Source organism: Paralichthys olivaceus, chromosome 16 (genome assembly GCF_024713975.1).
Source record: "Paralichthys olivaceus isolate ysfri-2021 chromosome 16, ASM2471397v2, whole genome shotgun sequence".
Classification (NCBI taxonomy): Eukaryota; Metazoa; Chordata; class Actinopteri; order Pleuronectiformes; family Paralichthyidae; genus Paralichthys; species Paralichthys olivaceus.
The window spans coordinates 23,612,278-23,629,282 of record NC_091108.1 but is presented as its reverse complement, the minus strand read 5'-3'; the positions used below and the strand labels follow the sequence as shown (position 1 = coordinate 23,629,282).

Genomic DNA, 17,005 nt, shown 5'->3' with positions numbered 1-17,005 from the left:
ATTTCTGTGTCTCTTAAGCCACAATCATAAACCTTAAGGTTACCCTTTTTAGATTAACAATTTGGTCAACCATTGTCCGCTCATGCAATTAAATGTAATTTCCATTACAAACTTCAGGAGCTTGAAGTACCATTGTAATCTTTTTTTTTTTATTTTAACTGAATTTTGGAGAAGAAGATTGTCCTCAACTAGATGCATTGGATAATCCATAGTAGAAAACAGGAGAGCTGACAGAGAGCTTTTTCTTGCAGCATTCAATTCCATTGCCATCTTCTCCTGAGCCCCCTGTGCCTCGACAGCAACGGCAGCTGCCATCTCTTCCAGAGCCTCCTGTGTCTGGACAGGGAGAAGGAACTCTGTCACCTGGAGCCCCGTAAATCACCTTTCCTTTGCTACATGAACACAATCAGACACATTAGAAGACAGATACAAACGGAGGCTCAGAGGTGTGTGTGTGTGTGTGTGTGTTTGCATTAATGTGTGTGATACTTACAATAATCCAACAGGAGCCAGCCTCACCTCCAGGTGTTTGGTCAGCTTCACTGCTGGCACATTGTTGAACTGGAGACAAGAACAGACACAAAATAAGAGATAAGACAACCTGCATCCTCTGTGTCATCTGTCCCCTTGGTGTCAGAGAGTTAAAACCACAACCTGTTAGTTATACTCTACTATAAGAAAAATAGGTCATTAAAATATTTGCGTAAATACATTTGGTCAGAAGTTGCATATATCAACAATGAACTGGTGTCTTTCTTGTTTTGCACAAGTTAAATCTGGATATATAGATGTGTCATGATGTCAAGAATTATAGTTAGAGAACAGTTTTAGAAGTGTGGTCATAGACACAGCTGGATGAGGTTTGTGTGACACAGAGTCTCAAACCTACAAAGCAAAGACACATACTCTCTTTTCAACGTTGGGCTCAACGACTGCACAGTCAGGAGTTTCGAGCTCAGCAACAGCGTTTAGTGTCTGTTCCGTCTTCGAAAGCTTGACATACGGCATGTCATCATCCTGCTAGCTCTCACATTTTCTCTTTCTGTGGAAAAACAGAAAAAACACAGAAAGCATAAATTACCAATGTTTAAAACTGTGAGGAAAGAAAAGAACATGAAAGCATCTCAATCAAAGAAATATAAATTCATGACAGAAAAGGTGACTGTGAACTAGTCAGGCAGACTTACTGTGAGTGGCGGTTGTTCACGGGAAAAGGAAGTCTGTCTCCTGGAGACCCGTAAACCCCCTTTCCTTTGCTACATAAACACAATCAGACACATAAGAAGACAAATAGAAACAGTAGCTCAGAGGTGTGTTTGTGTGTGTTTGCATTAATGTGTGCGATACTTACAATAATCCAACAGGAGCCAGCCTCACCTCCAGGTGTTTGGTCAGCTTCCCTGATGGCACATTGTTGAACTGGAGACAAGAACAGACACAAAATAAGAGATAAGACAACCTGCATCCTCTGTGTCATCTGTCCCCTTGGTGTCAGAGAGTTAAAACCACCACCACACACATTTATACCTCACCCAGCCTTGTATAATCTCTGTCCTGATCTCAATATTGTCCTCCTGAACATGATGAACCAAAGATGAATAATATCTGTAACCTGTAGTTGCTCTGTGGTGTTTCCCAGAACTCTAAAGCACAGCACTATCACTGACACCACTGATTCTTTAATCAACCACAGAAGAAATCAATCATGCACAGTTTTTACAATTTAATGAAAGAAGAATTTCTTCGTGCCAAACGGGAGGTTTCTACCAATGTAAACGTTTCTATACTCGGTCAGGTTCACTACTCTGAGTACTCATGAATTACCCCATCCTCCATTAATAAGTATCTTTCTTGATACAGGTATTGATAAAGTTCCTCTGAATCGCTCTCTAACCTATAGTTGGTACCTTACCTGTGTCTGGATGTGAGGCCCTGCCTGGCTGAACACGGGGCCTGACTGCAGGACACTTAGCTGCTGGTGGTTTATGGCAGCAGCCAGTTCACCATTGGGTTTCAGGAGGATGCTGCTCCAAGCTGAGAGGTCATGCAATTGGGGGGGGGGTCCTCATCAGAACCAGTCCAGTTGAAAAAGTCATGCCATTCCTGAGCAGGGACATCTTGAGGAAGTGGATGGTTATTTGTGTCCTCTGACAATTTGTTGACCACTGCCCAGGCCATGTCCAACAACTCCTTGTCGTCCATCTCCTCCAAAGTAAGGTCACTTTCTGCCGTCAGGTCCATACAATTCTGGTGTGTAGCCGTCCATTTCATTGTTGTTCTTCTGTGACATTGATGAGAAACTGGGTTTGAGACACTGCAACAAGCTTACATGCTGATAAATACAAATGAATGATCCAATATTATCATGTATTATGAAATAAAACTAAACAAGTGTAACCCTTCTGAGAGGAAAAGAGAATAGTACTGAAAAATAGTAACTAGGTTCAATAACCAGTGAAATCAGAAGTTCTAAGATCGACTATGGAGCCCAGGATTGATCAAACGATGACGCAGGAGTATAAGCTTCCCTATTTATTACAGGATGGGAAGGATGAATAAAAACATCAATCACACAAATTATCACAACTCTTACCCGGGTAAGTATAGAAAATAAAAAATAAAATAAAGTTTTGCAGCTGCGTTTTTTCTAAAGTTCAGTTCACCTGTTTTCAGTCACTGTTCAGTCAACACCGTGAAGGTGGAAAATCAGTCCCACCGCACTGTTGCGTGGATGGTGTGTGTGTGTGTGTGTATGTAAAGTGTAAAAGGATTCAGGTTCCACGGCGTAGTATCTCTAAGTATCCTCCGGGGTCTGGCTCGCCATCAAACTTTGACTGGCTCCAACATCCAGGTAGGTCAAACTCTCAGTGGGTCCATCAAAAAACCTGACCTACGATAAGTTGGATCAGAGCATTCATCTTAATTTTCTCAAATCTCAAAAAATGAATTATAGTACATTAATCATGTTAAATCTACATAAACTCTTTATCAATAGAGAATAGGCCTGGGCCGATAATCAATAAATCAATTAATCGCACGATAAATTAAAATGAACTCGATAATTTTTCCGGCCTCGATTTATTGCCATGTGCATGCGCGTTTGTTTTCCTCTTCTCTCGCCTCCAAGCAGGCTGGATGACAAGAGGGTTCACTCTGAGCTCGGTCTCAGCACCTGGGAGCGTTTGTTCCATAGCGGAATGAACAGAGTGAACCCTCTTGTCAGTCATCCAGTCTCTTTGTCTCTGTGGGGGGAGGCAGGGCCGCTAGCATTGGCTCCACACCAAGCGGCAACATCCCGGGCTGAGCGCTGAGGCCAATGCTGAAGTGCAAAAAACTGCAGTTCACTGGGTGGCCACTTGAGGCTGGCTCCAAGAGGGAGTCAATGGGAATTGACTCCCATGTTAAAACGCCAGACTTTAGAGCAGAATTAAACCTGTTTACAGCCTGGTTCAAAATACGGTTTTAGACTCAATCAGTAAGTTCTTCCTTCATGACAACTATGTATTATCTGTTTAGATAATACAGAGGTTTGAAATTGTGAATAATTATCACTTGATTGACACGTGACGTCACCGTTAGCTCGTCACTCTGGCTGTTAGCCTGTGATCTGCTCGGCTTCACCTGAGCTAACAGGCTAATCACCGTCACCTAACGCGACCGGGTCTGGGGAGGAGTTTTCACTCACATGTGAATATTATCGTTTGTTGTTCGGCTGATTGTCCCGACGGAGAAGTGTCTGTGGTGTGTAAAGTACTGCCTTTTATTTGTACGTGTCAGTAGTGATGAGCAGGTATCATTGTCTCTGTACCTGGCTGGTTAGCTTAGCTCCGCTAACCTCCAGGCAACATACCAGCAGTAATGGCAATGCTAACGGGAGCGGCATGACATGAAGCGGTTCACACAGCAGAGAGAGGAGCGTTAGAGTTTATGGTGATAAATCTTTTAAACTGAAGGCGACTGTGTGTTTAGTGAATGAGCTCCACCAAGTTAGATATTTAACGTTATGTAAAGTTGTTCAGCTCCCCAACCTATTTGGCTTGACTACGTTACTGTGGGTAACTTCAGTAATAATGTTTTATTAGATTATTGGTTCAGAAATAACGTTAGTGCAGCTGCTGCAGTGTGAAACTTGTTGAGCTGGACTTTATTTATGAATGAACAGTTTACCTACCAGGTATAGACCTGTTTTCATAACTTACTAACAATTAAAGCAAATGATTGCACATGATGCATTACATTATAAATGCAATACTTTTAATGTGAAAGAACTCCATACTGCACATTCATTGTAGTACACTGTTTAATCCCAAACCATATTCAAATACATAGTTGAATATCCACAGAATATAAGGACATAGACTTTGTTTGAAAGTAACACTTATCTTGGCAATAATGCCATACTTTATGTTTCCTGTCATTTTATTAGGGACGGACGAACCTGAGGGACACAGCTGTGCTGACCGTGTTCTGTCTCTTATGACAAAAAAGAAAAGACTTTTTATCTAAAGTTTATCAAATCAGAAAGTAAAAGATGAACATTGTTGTGATAACAGTGTTCATTTTACCAACCATAATGGATATAGAAATTGACTCAATATTATTAACATGTTGACCAGCCTGAAGCTGCCGATCTCCACCTTGTTGCTGCTGCCACAGTGGATTCAGAGGACATCAGGTGTTGCAGTGCTTCATGTAATGAAATGAAAAAAGTCACGTTAAAGGATGTTTTATGCTGAAATCATTGTCATATCTGTAGATATTAAGGAACAGAGGAGAAACACGATTATTTACAGATACTGTACAATACAATAGCCTACAATAATTTTTATACATGTAATATGAGCTGTGTTAAGCAGCCAAGACTGGTACTTATAGTTTATTCTGTGTTCAGCAGGTGGAAGCACCACAGATTTCAGCCAAACTGATGTACTAAAAAAAATAAACATTGTACAAAAAAATGTCTTTCTACCACATCTGTAATAACCGAATGAGCAAGGTGAGCCCATCAACACGGACGAGCCAGTGGTGGCAACAAAAAAAAGCATCACAACAAAGTTGCATGCCCACCTAAAGCACAACCACCCAACCCAGTGTTCCCAGCACCTCAAGATGCAGAGCCTTCGTCCCGAAAGTCAACACTCACTGAGGCCTTTGGTCGACAAAGTAAATATAAATGGAGCAAAAATGGTGTGCGCTGAAAGAAACTGTAGTTCGCTGCATCGCAAAAGAAATGCTGCCCTTTAGTACAGTTGAAAAGCCAGCATTGAGAGAGATGCTGCAAACGTTTGACAGACAGACAAAACGAATTGCCTGCAAGAAAATACATGTCACAAACGGCCTAAATGTTCAATATTTATTGAAGTGCAATTTTGTTAATCGAGACTTGATAAGCCATTTTATTTATTGTCTTGGTTGTGTGTGGTTTTATATTTGAGTGCTGTTTTTGCTAACAGAGACTGAGAGTCCATTTTATTCTTTGTTTGTTTTATTTATTTAGGATATTTCAACGTTCCTGAAATTACAATTACGATGGTAAAAAATTACTGAAAAATAAAAGTTTATTGTATTTGAAAGGGTGTGCATTATTATGATATATTATCATGTTGGCAATAATATCGTTTATCGGCAATAATTCGTGGGACAATATATCGTCCAGCAAAATTTGTTATCGTCCCAGGCCTAATAGAGAATAACAATTTTACTCAATTACTGTTGCAACATGCTATCACAATGTTCAGTAATAAAATAAGCAACACTCGAAATATCACATTATGTTATTGAAATAATCTTCCTCACTCCAAATCAACAGTATCAAAATATCCTGTGCTCTTTACATCGTAATTAGCACATAAAACAATATCAATCATCTAGAAAGAAAAACATGTAATGTGCACAGCTAATAAAATATGGCTGGATGAGCTTAGAATGCACAAATAAGGTGCTAAACACACACATAATACAGCTCTATGTGCAACAAAGGAGCAAACAAATGTCTCACAATGCACCTTTAAAATGTCGGATCAGGGCTTCAGCATTAATGTGTGGTGTGTCGTAGTGTGTCGCTCTCGCGCCAATCAGCACCGGAGTTAGTGCTCTGATGTTAGCTCCTATGCTAACGGTTTAACTCGTTGCATTAGCTATTAGCCTTTAGCACATCAAGACGGCCGCTCACCGATGCGTTTCTCTTCCCGACAGGTTCCTCCGACTGTGCTCACACAGGTCCTGGTCGTCCCGGGAGATTTCTTCGGCAGCTTTTCCGAGTCTGATCCACTTTTCTTGTTTGATCTTCCTATGGTGAGTGTCTGTTTAATGCGCCTTGCTCTCTCTCTTCCCGGCAACTTCAGAGGAAGTGAACCTGCTCCGATCAGCTCAATGGGCGGGGCTTCTTTTCTGATTGGGTGACAGACCGTCTCCAACCCGTCTCCTTCAAACTAAAACTCTCTATAAATTATTTTATTATGGTTCTATCTCTCCTTTTAGATAAACATCTGTTTTTTATTATTAACCAAAACGTAGTATTAATGAATTGATTTTTCCACCATGAGTTTCACTTGTCGTCATTCAATCAACTAATTTATTGTTTTTAATACAGATTTTTAACCTGGGTCACACAAGAATCTAATACTTTTATTTAGAAGCTGTTTTGTTGTGATATTTTTTCACTGTGATTTTGAGCTAAATGGAGATATGGACACTTCCTATGCTTCTATATACTATATACTATATACTATACATCCACTGTCATGATTACACCTGATTTCTTTGGAACTATGTTCTTTCAGATACAAATAAAAAAATCTATTCTATAGTTATCTTACAGGATCACATAACTGCCTCGTCCATAAGCAACTCATATACTTTACCACACACATTTATACCTAACCCAGCCTTGTATAATCTCTGTCCTGATCTTAATATTGTCCTCCTGAACATGATGAACCAAAGATGAATAATATCTGTAACCTGTAGTTGCTCTGTGGTGTTTCCCAGAACTCTAAAGCACAGCACTATCACTGACACCACTGATTCTTTAAACAACCACAGAAGAAATCAATCATGCACAGTTTTTACAATTTAATGAAAGAAGAATTTCTTCGTGCCAAACGGGAGGTTTCTACCAATGTAAACGTCTCTATACTCAGTCAGGTTCACTACTCTGAGTAATCATGAATTACGACCTCCTCCATTAATAAGTATCTTTCTTGATACAGGTATTGATAAAGTTCCTCTGAATCGCTCTCTAACCTATAGTTAGTACCTAACCTGTGACTGGTTGTGAGGCCCTGTCTGGCTAAACTGGGGGCCTGACTGCAGGACCAGCTCCGTCTCCCATCTAGCCCTAATGTAATCAGTTGAAGCACTCGTACAGTCTCTGAGGTTTTGATATAACACAGATACCACCTTGATTTTTGACCCATTATATACTCGCATTAGTACATCTATCACTCCGTTTAATATTTTTGCGCTTCCTATTTCCCTTATAATATAATCCCTTAGCTGTAGTTATCTAAAAAAAATCCTAATTTTTTAATCCATACATTTCTCTAAGGTCCTGAAAAGACATGTTGTTTCCATTCTTTAGTATTGTACACATGGCAGTGATTCCCTTCCTCTCCCAGTTCCTGTATGTCAGGTCACTCAAGTTTGGCTTGAATCTTTCATCATATGCAATCCAGCTCAACAATCTCACTTTCTTTTCCAATCTATGCCTTTTATTGAAATCAGCCCAGATAGTCAGTGTGTGGGAGGTTATTGGATCTATTGAACCTTTGAGTAGTTTTTATCAATGTAATGTTGCCCAAAAGGGATTGCACTGGTTTGCTAGCCACCCTCATCTCAATCTCTTTCCATTTGGAGTTATAATGCTTGTCACACCACTTGACCAAGTTGTGCTGCCTCATAGTAATCCTTTAAATTTGGGAGTGCCATGGGAATCCCCCCCGATTCTTAGCCAGTTGTAGCGTGCTATATTTTATTCTTGGTTTTTTACCACTCCAAATGAACCTCGATATCATTTTGTCCCAGGTTTTAAATCTTTCTAACTGTATCTTGACAGTAAGGGATTGGAAGAAATACAACAGCATCAGGAAAATGTTCATTTTAATAATGTCAATCTTTGAACTGACCTCCAGTGATATGGTTGACCATCTCTCAATATCCTCTTAATTTGTATATGAATCTGATCACAATGAAAACATGGCTGGATTTATCTTCTGAAGATGGCTTATCTGTTTTGTTAGGGTTACCCCAAGATATTTTATGCTTTATGACTTCCATTTCCATTTATAAGCATTTGTAATTTCTTGGGAAGGGGTATAATTAAAAGCCAGAATCTGTGTTTTATTCACATTTGTTTTATATAATGAGTGGTCTCCGTATATACTTATATACTTAAATGTGTTAGGTTTGTATCAGGTCTTTCTAAATATATTATTACATTGTCTGCAAACAGACTTATTACATGTTTTGGTTTTTTAATATGTATTCCCTTTATTTCCTCACACTGTCTTATAGCCTGCGCCAGAGGTTCAATGTATAAGTCAAAGAGAGGGGACAGGCAACATCCTTGGTATGTTCCCCTCTGTAGCTTTATGCTTTTTGTTAGACTACCATTAATTTTTATTCTAGCTATAGCATTCTGGTATATTGTATTGATGCATTTAATGGCTTCTTTGTTAAATCCAAAACATTCTAATGTTAAATATACAAATATCCAATTTACGCCATCAAAAGCCTTTTCGCCATCAAGACTCAGCAATATAGCCTTAGTTTCCTTCATTTGTATCGAGTTTACTATTTGCAGGGTCCTTCTTATGTTCGCTAATGTTTGTTGTCCTGTAGTAAATCCAGTTTGGTCCTCATCAATTAATTCTGTCATGAAATTCTGATATCTCCTTGCTATAATGGATGTGTATATGTTGTAATCTACATTGAGCATAGAAATGGGTCTGTAATTGTTACAATATTCTGCGTCTTTACCCTCCTTGGGGATTACAGATATGATTGCTTCATTACACGAGGGTGGCAATCCACCTTCCTTAAGGGCAGTGGCGGTTCTACATTGAGTTACTCCCCGGGCGAGGGGTGTTATATAAAGTAGAGTAATGTGTATAGTCTTTTTCCTTCGGATGCAGTTCACGCCATACATCAACCAGTCCATGTTCCTTCAACGACATGTTTACAAATTTAGATATATGTGTCTTATTTCTTTTTATACTTGTTGTGTCTACCCTATGATCCATTATCATATTAAAATCACCAGCACATATCACTATACCTTCAGATTTTAAGGCCATGACTGGGAATAATGATTTAAAGAATTGTTTAGTACTCTCTGGAGGGGCATATACATTAATTAACGTAACCGTCTCTTCCTGTAGTTTCCCCTTCACTATAATATATCGTCCTTCTGTATACTTGATTTCTTTTAGACATTCAAATTTAGTTGAGTTTTGTATAAGTATTGCCACACCTCTTTTGTTGCTTTGTTTACAAGTACTGTAATAGGTGTTTCTAAAACCAAATTTCTTCAGCTTTTCATGCTCTTCCTGGGAAAGGTGTGTTTCCTGCATGAAGATAACTTGAGCCTTAAGTTTTCTCATTTTCAAAATTATCTTAGTCCTTTTAATTGGATTATTTAACCCATTAACATTTAACGACACTAACGATATGCTGTTCATTTATAGCTTTGGAAAATGGCATTATACTCCATGATATATATATATATATATATATATATATATATATATATATTATATACCATGAGAACAAACAATAGCCCAAAGAACATTGAGCAACTCAGCAATAAAAAAAAAATCGAACTAAGAATACAACAGTAGGCACTTGCCCCCCACGTTTCCCCCGTGGGTTGAGGGGAAATTCAGATGAAATATGGGGGCCCCTCCTTAGTGAGGTCCATTCTTGTTATCCAGATTCTCTTGAGCATCTGTCTCATTAATTCAATTCAATTCAATTTTTTTTATATAGCGCCAATTCATATTTTACATTATCTCAAGGCACTTTACATTTAAAAGTCAAAACCTTGAAACAATATTAACGTAGAGAAACCCAACAGTTCCCACAATGAGCAAGCACTGTGGGGAGGAAAAACTCCCTCATTAACAGGGAGAAACCTCTGGCAGAACCAGGCTCAATGTGGGCGGTCATCTGCCTCGACCGGTTGGGGTGAGGAAAGAAACGTAAGGGGGGAGGAAAGGAGAGATGGGTGGAAAGCGGGGGAGAGAAGAGAGAGATAACAATAACAATGTAGTGATCTACAACAGGATTATATATATTAATGAATTACTGAGTTATTGTAATTAATGATAACAATGGTGATGGTAGTCGTTGTTGTCCTGCAGTCCCGGTGCCAGAGTTATCTGAAACGAGAGAGAGAGAAGAGCCAGAGGGACTATGGGAGGACAAAGTGACACTTTGACATGATGACATGTTAAAATAAATAAATAAATAAATAAACAGGTGTGGGGGGGCAGAGAGACAGAGAGACAGAGGGAAGTGATGAAGTGCTCAGTGCATAATGGGAGTTCCCCCAGCAGTTTAAACCTATAGCAGCACAACTAAGGGATGGTTCAGGACTCACCTGATCCAGCCCTAACTATAGGCTTTGTCAAAGAGGAAGGTTTTTAGTTTTACTTTAAATGCTGGGACAGTGTCTGCCTCCCGAACCCAGATTGGGAGCTGGTTCCATAGGAGAGGAGCCTGATAGCTAAAAGTTCGACCTCCTGCTCTACTCTTACAGACTCTTGGAACCACTAGAGAGCCTGTGTTTTGGGAATGAAGTGATCATTATAGCTCACACATACAGCGTCCGATCAGTCCTAACAGTGAAGACTGAAGACCTATATACAATCTCTTAGACTATTTGTCTTCAGTGTCTAACATGTGTTATCTTTCACTTACTTATTCATTTAGATGCACTTACATACTTTATTTGTCCATTCCTCGGTATTTCTGTAGTTTATGTTTTGCTCGTGTTGCGGTGTCCTCTTTGTTTCCTACCTGTTGCCATGGCCATGGGCCGGTGTCCCAGTGTATCCTCATTCTGGCCATAGGTGTCTAGAAACGGATTCCTCTCTCTTTTAAAACTTTCTTAATTCCCGCGTACTCCTTTCTTTTCTGAATTATTTCCGTGGCATAGTCACATTATTGGAAATAGTATTAGTTAGGTGATAAGTTGCAACATCATGTCCCAATTGGAGATTAGCCGTGCTGCACTGCTGCTGTGCCTGTGGAACAAAGAAGAAATGAACAATTAAGCCACAGTATCACTAATTCCAGCTCTGTCCAACAATCCATATATAATAGCTCCAAAGACTCCTGGAAGAGAAATTGTCCTACCCTGAAGAGCAGTCATCCACAGGAGGAAAACACAAAAGGTGGCCACCTCACAGCCCCAGTGGTGTGACTACTCTTGGAGATTCTCCCATCACAGTGTCCTCTCCATGCAGTCTCTCTGAATCTTCATCTGACGTGGCTGGCTGGAGGGGTGCGTTGACCAGTTCACATGTGAGAACAAAGCCTTTGCAGGGACTGGAGAATATACTCTGCCTTTTGGGTGAGGATAAATCCATATTTAGGCAAAAAAAATGGATGCGACTAAAGAGGAGATGGAGAGCCCGTCATCAGCAGCGATCACTTAAATAACGTTGACTGTTGTGCTGTGCTCCACGAGGAGTCAAAATAATGTTATTATTCATGACTTTGCCTCACACAGAGCACCAAAAATGTTGTGATTATGTACTTTCCCTTGCGCGGGGTACGATTATGTACTTTCCTTCATGCGGGGCACCATTAAATGGTGTGCTTTTGGGCATTCAATAAATGTGGCTATCAGAGAAATATTAAATATTAATATTAAAAATATTAATATTAAACTGATAAAGGATAAATCGGGGCACCACCCTTCAAAGGAAGGGAAAAGATAGCCAATTTAAGAAATAAGTCTTACTGACTACAAATTTGGAACTCTGATTAATAATTAAATAAATAACTATAACCAAAATTACCACATCAATAGCTAGCAAAGTTGAAGGATATGGAGTTCTTGACAGTGTAGAGGTTGGCAAAATTCACACTTATGCAACATTAATGAAGATGGAGTTGTGAGACCATGTGGCTGAGATCACATGTATGTGTTAAGTTTGTGGAAATGAGTGTGTGAGGTGTTGGTGCCAGGTTAAAGAAAGTAGTTAGATGCATGCAAAGAAACTGATCAGTATAACAGAACTAACATTAACTTTCAAATAACATATTACCAAATATCACAACAACACAATTCAAACTTATAAACATCACATGAAATAGAAATAGGACTAAACAGTCCTTTGCTTAGCCTAGCGTAATAATAGAGCCCAGTTGTGTTACCCGTCCATGAAAAAGAGGGAAAGGTCCTTTTTGGATGTGCTGTTTGAAGTCGAGTGAAGTGGTCTTGTTGGTTGGTGGCTCCTGTTGTGCATCTGCTGGTCAGACCTTGTGTCGTGGCCAATTGTGCTGAAGTTCTTAGGCAGGCTCTCGCGTCACTGCCTTTGGAAGGTTTTAGCAGTCTGCTCCAGGCAGGCCTGCTGGAAGTTGAGGAGCTTGTGTAGGGAGGAAGTCTCCCTGGCTGGGAGAGCAGGGCCAGAACCTACTCCACCAGGAGCGGTCAGCAGGGGAAGAGGCAGAACAGAGAAGAGAGCTAGGAAACTCGGCTTATATTGGCCTTGTGACCTCATGGGTCATGGGGCACACAGTGACCAATAGTGGTTGAGAGTTGTCTTCAGGAGCAGTTTTACCACCTATATGTGAAGATGAAGCACCCTGGGAGACTGAGTTCTGGAAGCTCTCCTTTGTCTCCAGAGCAAAGGAGACATGCGGTCAGGCTTTTGACTACACATGTAGGCCCAACTATGGTTCACAGATACCAGGTCCCAACATGACATTATGGCTTCATTGAATGAAAATGTATTTAACCTATCTCGATGTGCTTCTTCAGGTTGGACGGGGAGTTTTTGAATGCCAATATTTCAGTCACTCTCTGTAGGCATAACAGGCACTTAATCCGGTAGGAAGAATCTTTCACTCCAACTTACGAAAATATTTCTTGAAAATACGGCCGGTGTAATGTTATCTTCATCACCACCACGGAGTTCACCAAGTTTCACCACTTTAGTCGAGATGCTCGTCATCTGCTACTGGAGCATGAACGTAAGCAGCAGAGCCGGCAGCAAGTGCTTCCATGATGGCATCAATAATGTGACATGCCCGTGCAGTAAAATTTCTGTTCATTACACTGTGTCACATATGAATGTCACTATGTACCTTTAATCTGCACTGCAAACTGAGGAGTGATTATAACATAAATTGCTAATGATTACAATAAGTTTAAGACATATATTACGAATCATCAAACGAATCAAACAATATACTCTATGTGTAACAATCAGTATGTAGTGTATGTATAACTTGTGTGAAGAAATGATAATCTTTTTTTTTTTTAAAGGCAGTCTGATATTATGGTGTAAAATCAGAGACAAATATCTTTTAAAAAATAGCAAATGGTTTGGACAGATATAATGGTGTCAAGAGTAAGAAAAACTGTGTAAAAGAAAAAGAGACTCATCATGGTACGGTAGGGGCTCTCCAGAGGGAAAGTCCCAGCTCCAAGGCCAAAGCAACCCAGGTGTTTGGAGGCTTTCCAGGGGTAAATTCAAGTCCAACGTACGCAAGTAACCCCGGTGCTTGGAGACTTTCCAGGGGGAAGGTCGTAACAGGTGTGGCCCTTAAGGATAGATAAAGCGGAGCAAAACCACTGTTAGTCAGAGTTCTTCTGGTGCAGCTCCGGCTCGCTACTGAATGCTCTCAGGTTTTGTTGTCGACAATAAAACTCTGCGGCTTTTAAGTTGACTTCTACTGCTTTTTTATTTGACTGAATTTTTGGAATTTTTGAACCACGAGTGGAACTTAGTTTTTCACCACAACACCCAGACAAGCGGAACTTCTTCTTCTTCGTGCTTGGCGGTTGACATGACAACGAATGTGTTGTGTAGTGTAAATGAAAAAAGAAGCTAACAGGCAAGCTAATTCAGAGGAACAAACTTTACTCTTTCTTATTCAGGTACCAGTCACAGTCACTCTCTTCTTCATGGGGTACATCGAGTGACACTGCCACCCACTGGCATAATATATATTGCAGGCACACGTATATACCACAAAAAGTTTCCGGCATTACGTCACCAACTCAAATTTCTTCTGATTTTAATTTGTAGTAATGAGTAACGAAGATGGTTAGGAGAAATGTATTGGAGTAAAAGTACACATTTTACTTGGGAAATATAGTGGAGTAAAAGTGAAAGTTGTCAGAAATAAAAATAACAAAGTAAAGGACAGATATGTGAAATTTCTACTTAAGTAGAAATGTAAAGAAGTATTTGTACTTCGTTACATTACAACACTGGGTAAGGTCAGCTCAGGTGCTGTTGGATGGGCGCTGCTGACTACTTCCAACACTGTGGTTTTCTCAACCCCAGAGCGTGGCGGATTCTCTTCCAGAGTGAAGTCTTCTTTGGTTTCTCAGGGAGAACACTGGAGAGAGACTTCTCCTCAGTGACATCATCCTTATTCTCTCCATTGAGCTCCCGACTGGAAACTTCAGCTTCATGACAGTGGCAGACCACATTGTAAGAAGCTTTGAGCTTCATCAGCTCTTCTTGGAGAACCTTCTTCTCCTGGAGCTCAGTGTTGAACTTCTCCTGGTTGGTAGTCTGATTTTGACAGACCTCATGATAAGAATCTCTGAGCTTCATCAGCTCTTCTTGGAGAACGTTCTTTTCCTGCTTCTCCTCCTGGAGCTCAGTGTCGAACTTCTCCTGGTTGGTAGTCTGATTCAGACAGACCTCATGATAAGAAGCTCTGAGCTTCATCAGCTCTTCTTGAAGAGCATTATTCTCATCCTGAAGCAGATCGCTGGTTTGAGTCTCCTTGTCCATGGAGTCAATCTTTTGGCTGTGAGCTTGCCTTTCCTCCATCTCTGTCACCACAAGCTCAACCCTGCTCAAATCCCTTTTCAAAAGGGCCACCTTCTCCTTCAGAGCCACATTGTCCTCTTCCAGAGCCTTCACCTTGTTGCTTTGTACAGCCAGTTTGCCATTGTGGGCTTTAGAGTGAGCTGTCATTTTCTCCTTCTCCCGAATCAGAAGCTCATCGTTCTGTTTGAGCTTCTCTTCCAGAGCCTTCACCTTGTTGCTCTGTACAGCAAGTTCAGCCAGTTTACCATTGTGGGCTTTAGAGTGAGCTGTCATTTTCTCCTTCTCCCTCATCAGAAGCTCATCGTTCTGTTTGAGCTTCTCTTCCAGAGCCTTCACCTTGTTGCTCTGTACAGCCAGTTCAGCCAGTTTGCCATTGTGGGCTTTAGAGTGAGCTGTCATTTTCTCCTTCTCCCTCATCAGAAGCTCATCGTTCTCTTTGAGCTTGTCTTCCAGAGCCTTCACCTTGTTGCTCTGTACAGCCAGTTCAGCCAGAACACCAATGTGGGCTTTAGAGCGAGCTGTCATTTTCTCCTGCTCCCTTATCAGAAGTTCATCATTCAGTTTGAGCTTCTCTTCCAGAGCCTTCACCTTGTTGCTCTGTACAGCCAGTTCAGCCAGAACACCAATGTGGGCTTTAGAGCGAGCTGTCATTTTCTCCTGCTCCCTTATCAGAAGCTCATCATTCAGTTTGAGCTTCTCTTTCAGAGCCTTAATCTCAGACTGCATTGTTCCACATGTCTGAAAAATGGAAACATGGAATTCATTATTAAAAGACCTGAACCTGAACATACATTTCTAAAAAAAAAAAATTCTTACCAGGATGTCCATTTTGGTAAAGGGGATTTGTAGTTATGAGAGCAGTGTCTTCTTGATGAATTTTTACTGAACAAATCAGCGGTTGTCTCCGTAGGCAGGATTGTTGTCTTCACTAATGAGGACTGTGGTCTTCTCAGTTGACGGTCTGTTATTTTCACAAGCTAATAACTTGAAGCAAGGGAACTTGTTATTTATGTTTGCTAGTTCAGAGGACCAAAGAAATATCCTTTAATGTCTAGAGTTTTTGGTTCTTTGATTGGATTTGATAAGGATATGCAGGCCAGCAATCCCTTTGATGGTTGGCCCCTCATCAATCATCAAAGAAGATTTTTAAGAAGCAACTGTTTCCATGGCAATTTTTATAACTCCACAACATGGCGGCCCCTGGGGGTTTATCAGGTTGACTTCTATATGATGCACATCACTGCGGAGCATACACAAATCCTGAGCTAGGCGGCTACTATACACATGTTGCACTGATAGCTAAAGTGATCCCTGTCTGAGACTGAGGTTAGTCTCTTGACCAAATGAAGAAAATCAATCAAGGATTTCAGATCCATTAGATAATGTGTGATATGCTTGAGGGAATAAATGAAATATGCTATGAAGTGTTAAATTAAGTATGTAGATATGTACATAAGCATCAACAAAATATAAGTCTATGTGTCAGTAAGTACATAGTGTGAAATCTTAACAGCACAAGCATTATAAAATAAATGTAGTAGGATGAAAATAAAATAATGAAAATGGAAAACACTGTAGAGCAGCTGTAGTCAACTACTTTACCATCACCGGAAAGTGGGTACATTTTTGCAAACTAATTTTTGCATTGTGTGTCACTGAGAGCATGGGGAATTGTGCATTTCTGCAGCATGTTTGGATTCGTGTTTGTAAAAAATGTGTGTGTGTGTTTGTGTGTCAGGAAAGTGTGGACCTTGATGCTGGCTGGTTTCTAAAACTGATGCGAAATAATTGAGAGGATGTATATTTACATGTTGATCTATGTGATTTTAGTGTGTGAGAGCTATTGATGCACAACACAGGCACTGACATTCTGTGATTAAGCATTGTATTGTTGTGTGTTGTTCATGTGTTCAATGTGATTTGACACTGCAAATAAAGGTTTCATATTTTAATTTCATTCATAGATTCATGGCTATTGAGCA

General features: G+C 40.2%; 1 protein-coding gene and 1 long non-coding RNA gene across 3 annotated transcripts; both read right to left on the bottom strand.

Moving 5' to 3' along the window:
- Nucleotides 1-452: 452 nt before the first annotated feature.
- On the bottom strand, nucleotides 453-2,591 carry LOC138405136 (uncharacterized). Its single transcript, XR_011238828.1, has 5 exons — nucleotides 1,913-2,591; nucleotides 1,352-1,419; nucleotides 1,188-1,256; nucleotides 907-1,042; nucleotides 453-561 (listed from the first exon to the last, which is right to left on the bottom strand). It is a non-coding gene; the product is annotated as an uncharacterized lncRNA (long non-coding RNA).
- An 11,485-nt stretch (nucleotides 2,592-14,076) lies between these two features.
- Nucleotides 14,077-16,183, bottom strand: LOC138405084 (golgin subfamily A member 6-like protein 25). Of its 2 annotated transcripts, XM_069511222.1 has the most exons (3): nucleotides 15,840-16,183; nucleotides 15,612-15,761; nucleotides 14,077-15,359 (listed from the first exon to the last, which is right to left on the bottom strand). In XM_069511222.1, the coding sequence occupies exons 1-3, from the start codon at nucleotides 15,849-15,851 to the stop codon at nucleotides 14,493-14,495; spliced, it is 1,029 nt and encodes a 342-aa protein (XP_069367323.1). In that variant the 5' UTR covers nucleotides 15,852-16,183; the 3' UTR covers nucleotides 14,077-14,492. The 2 variants fall into 2 exon arrangements, with proteins under 2 accessions (XP_069367323.1, XP_069367322.1); XM_069511221.1 differs by having other exon boundaries at nucleotides 14,077-15,761.
- Nucleotides 16,184-17,005: the final 822 nt, after the last annotated feature.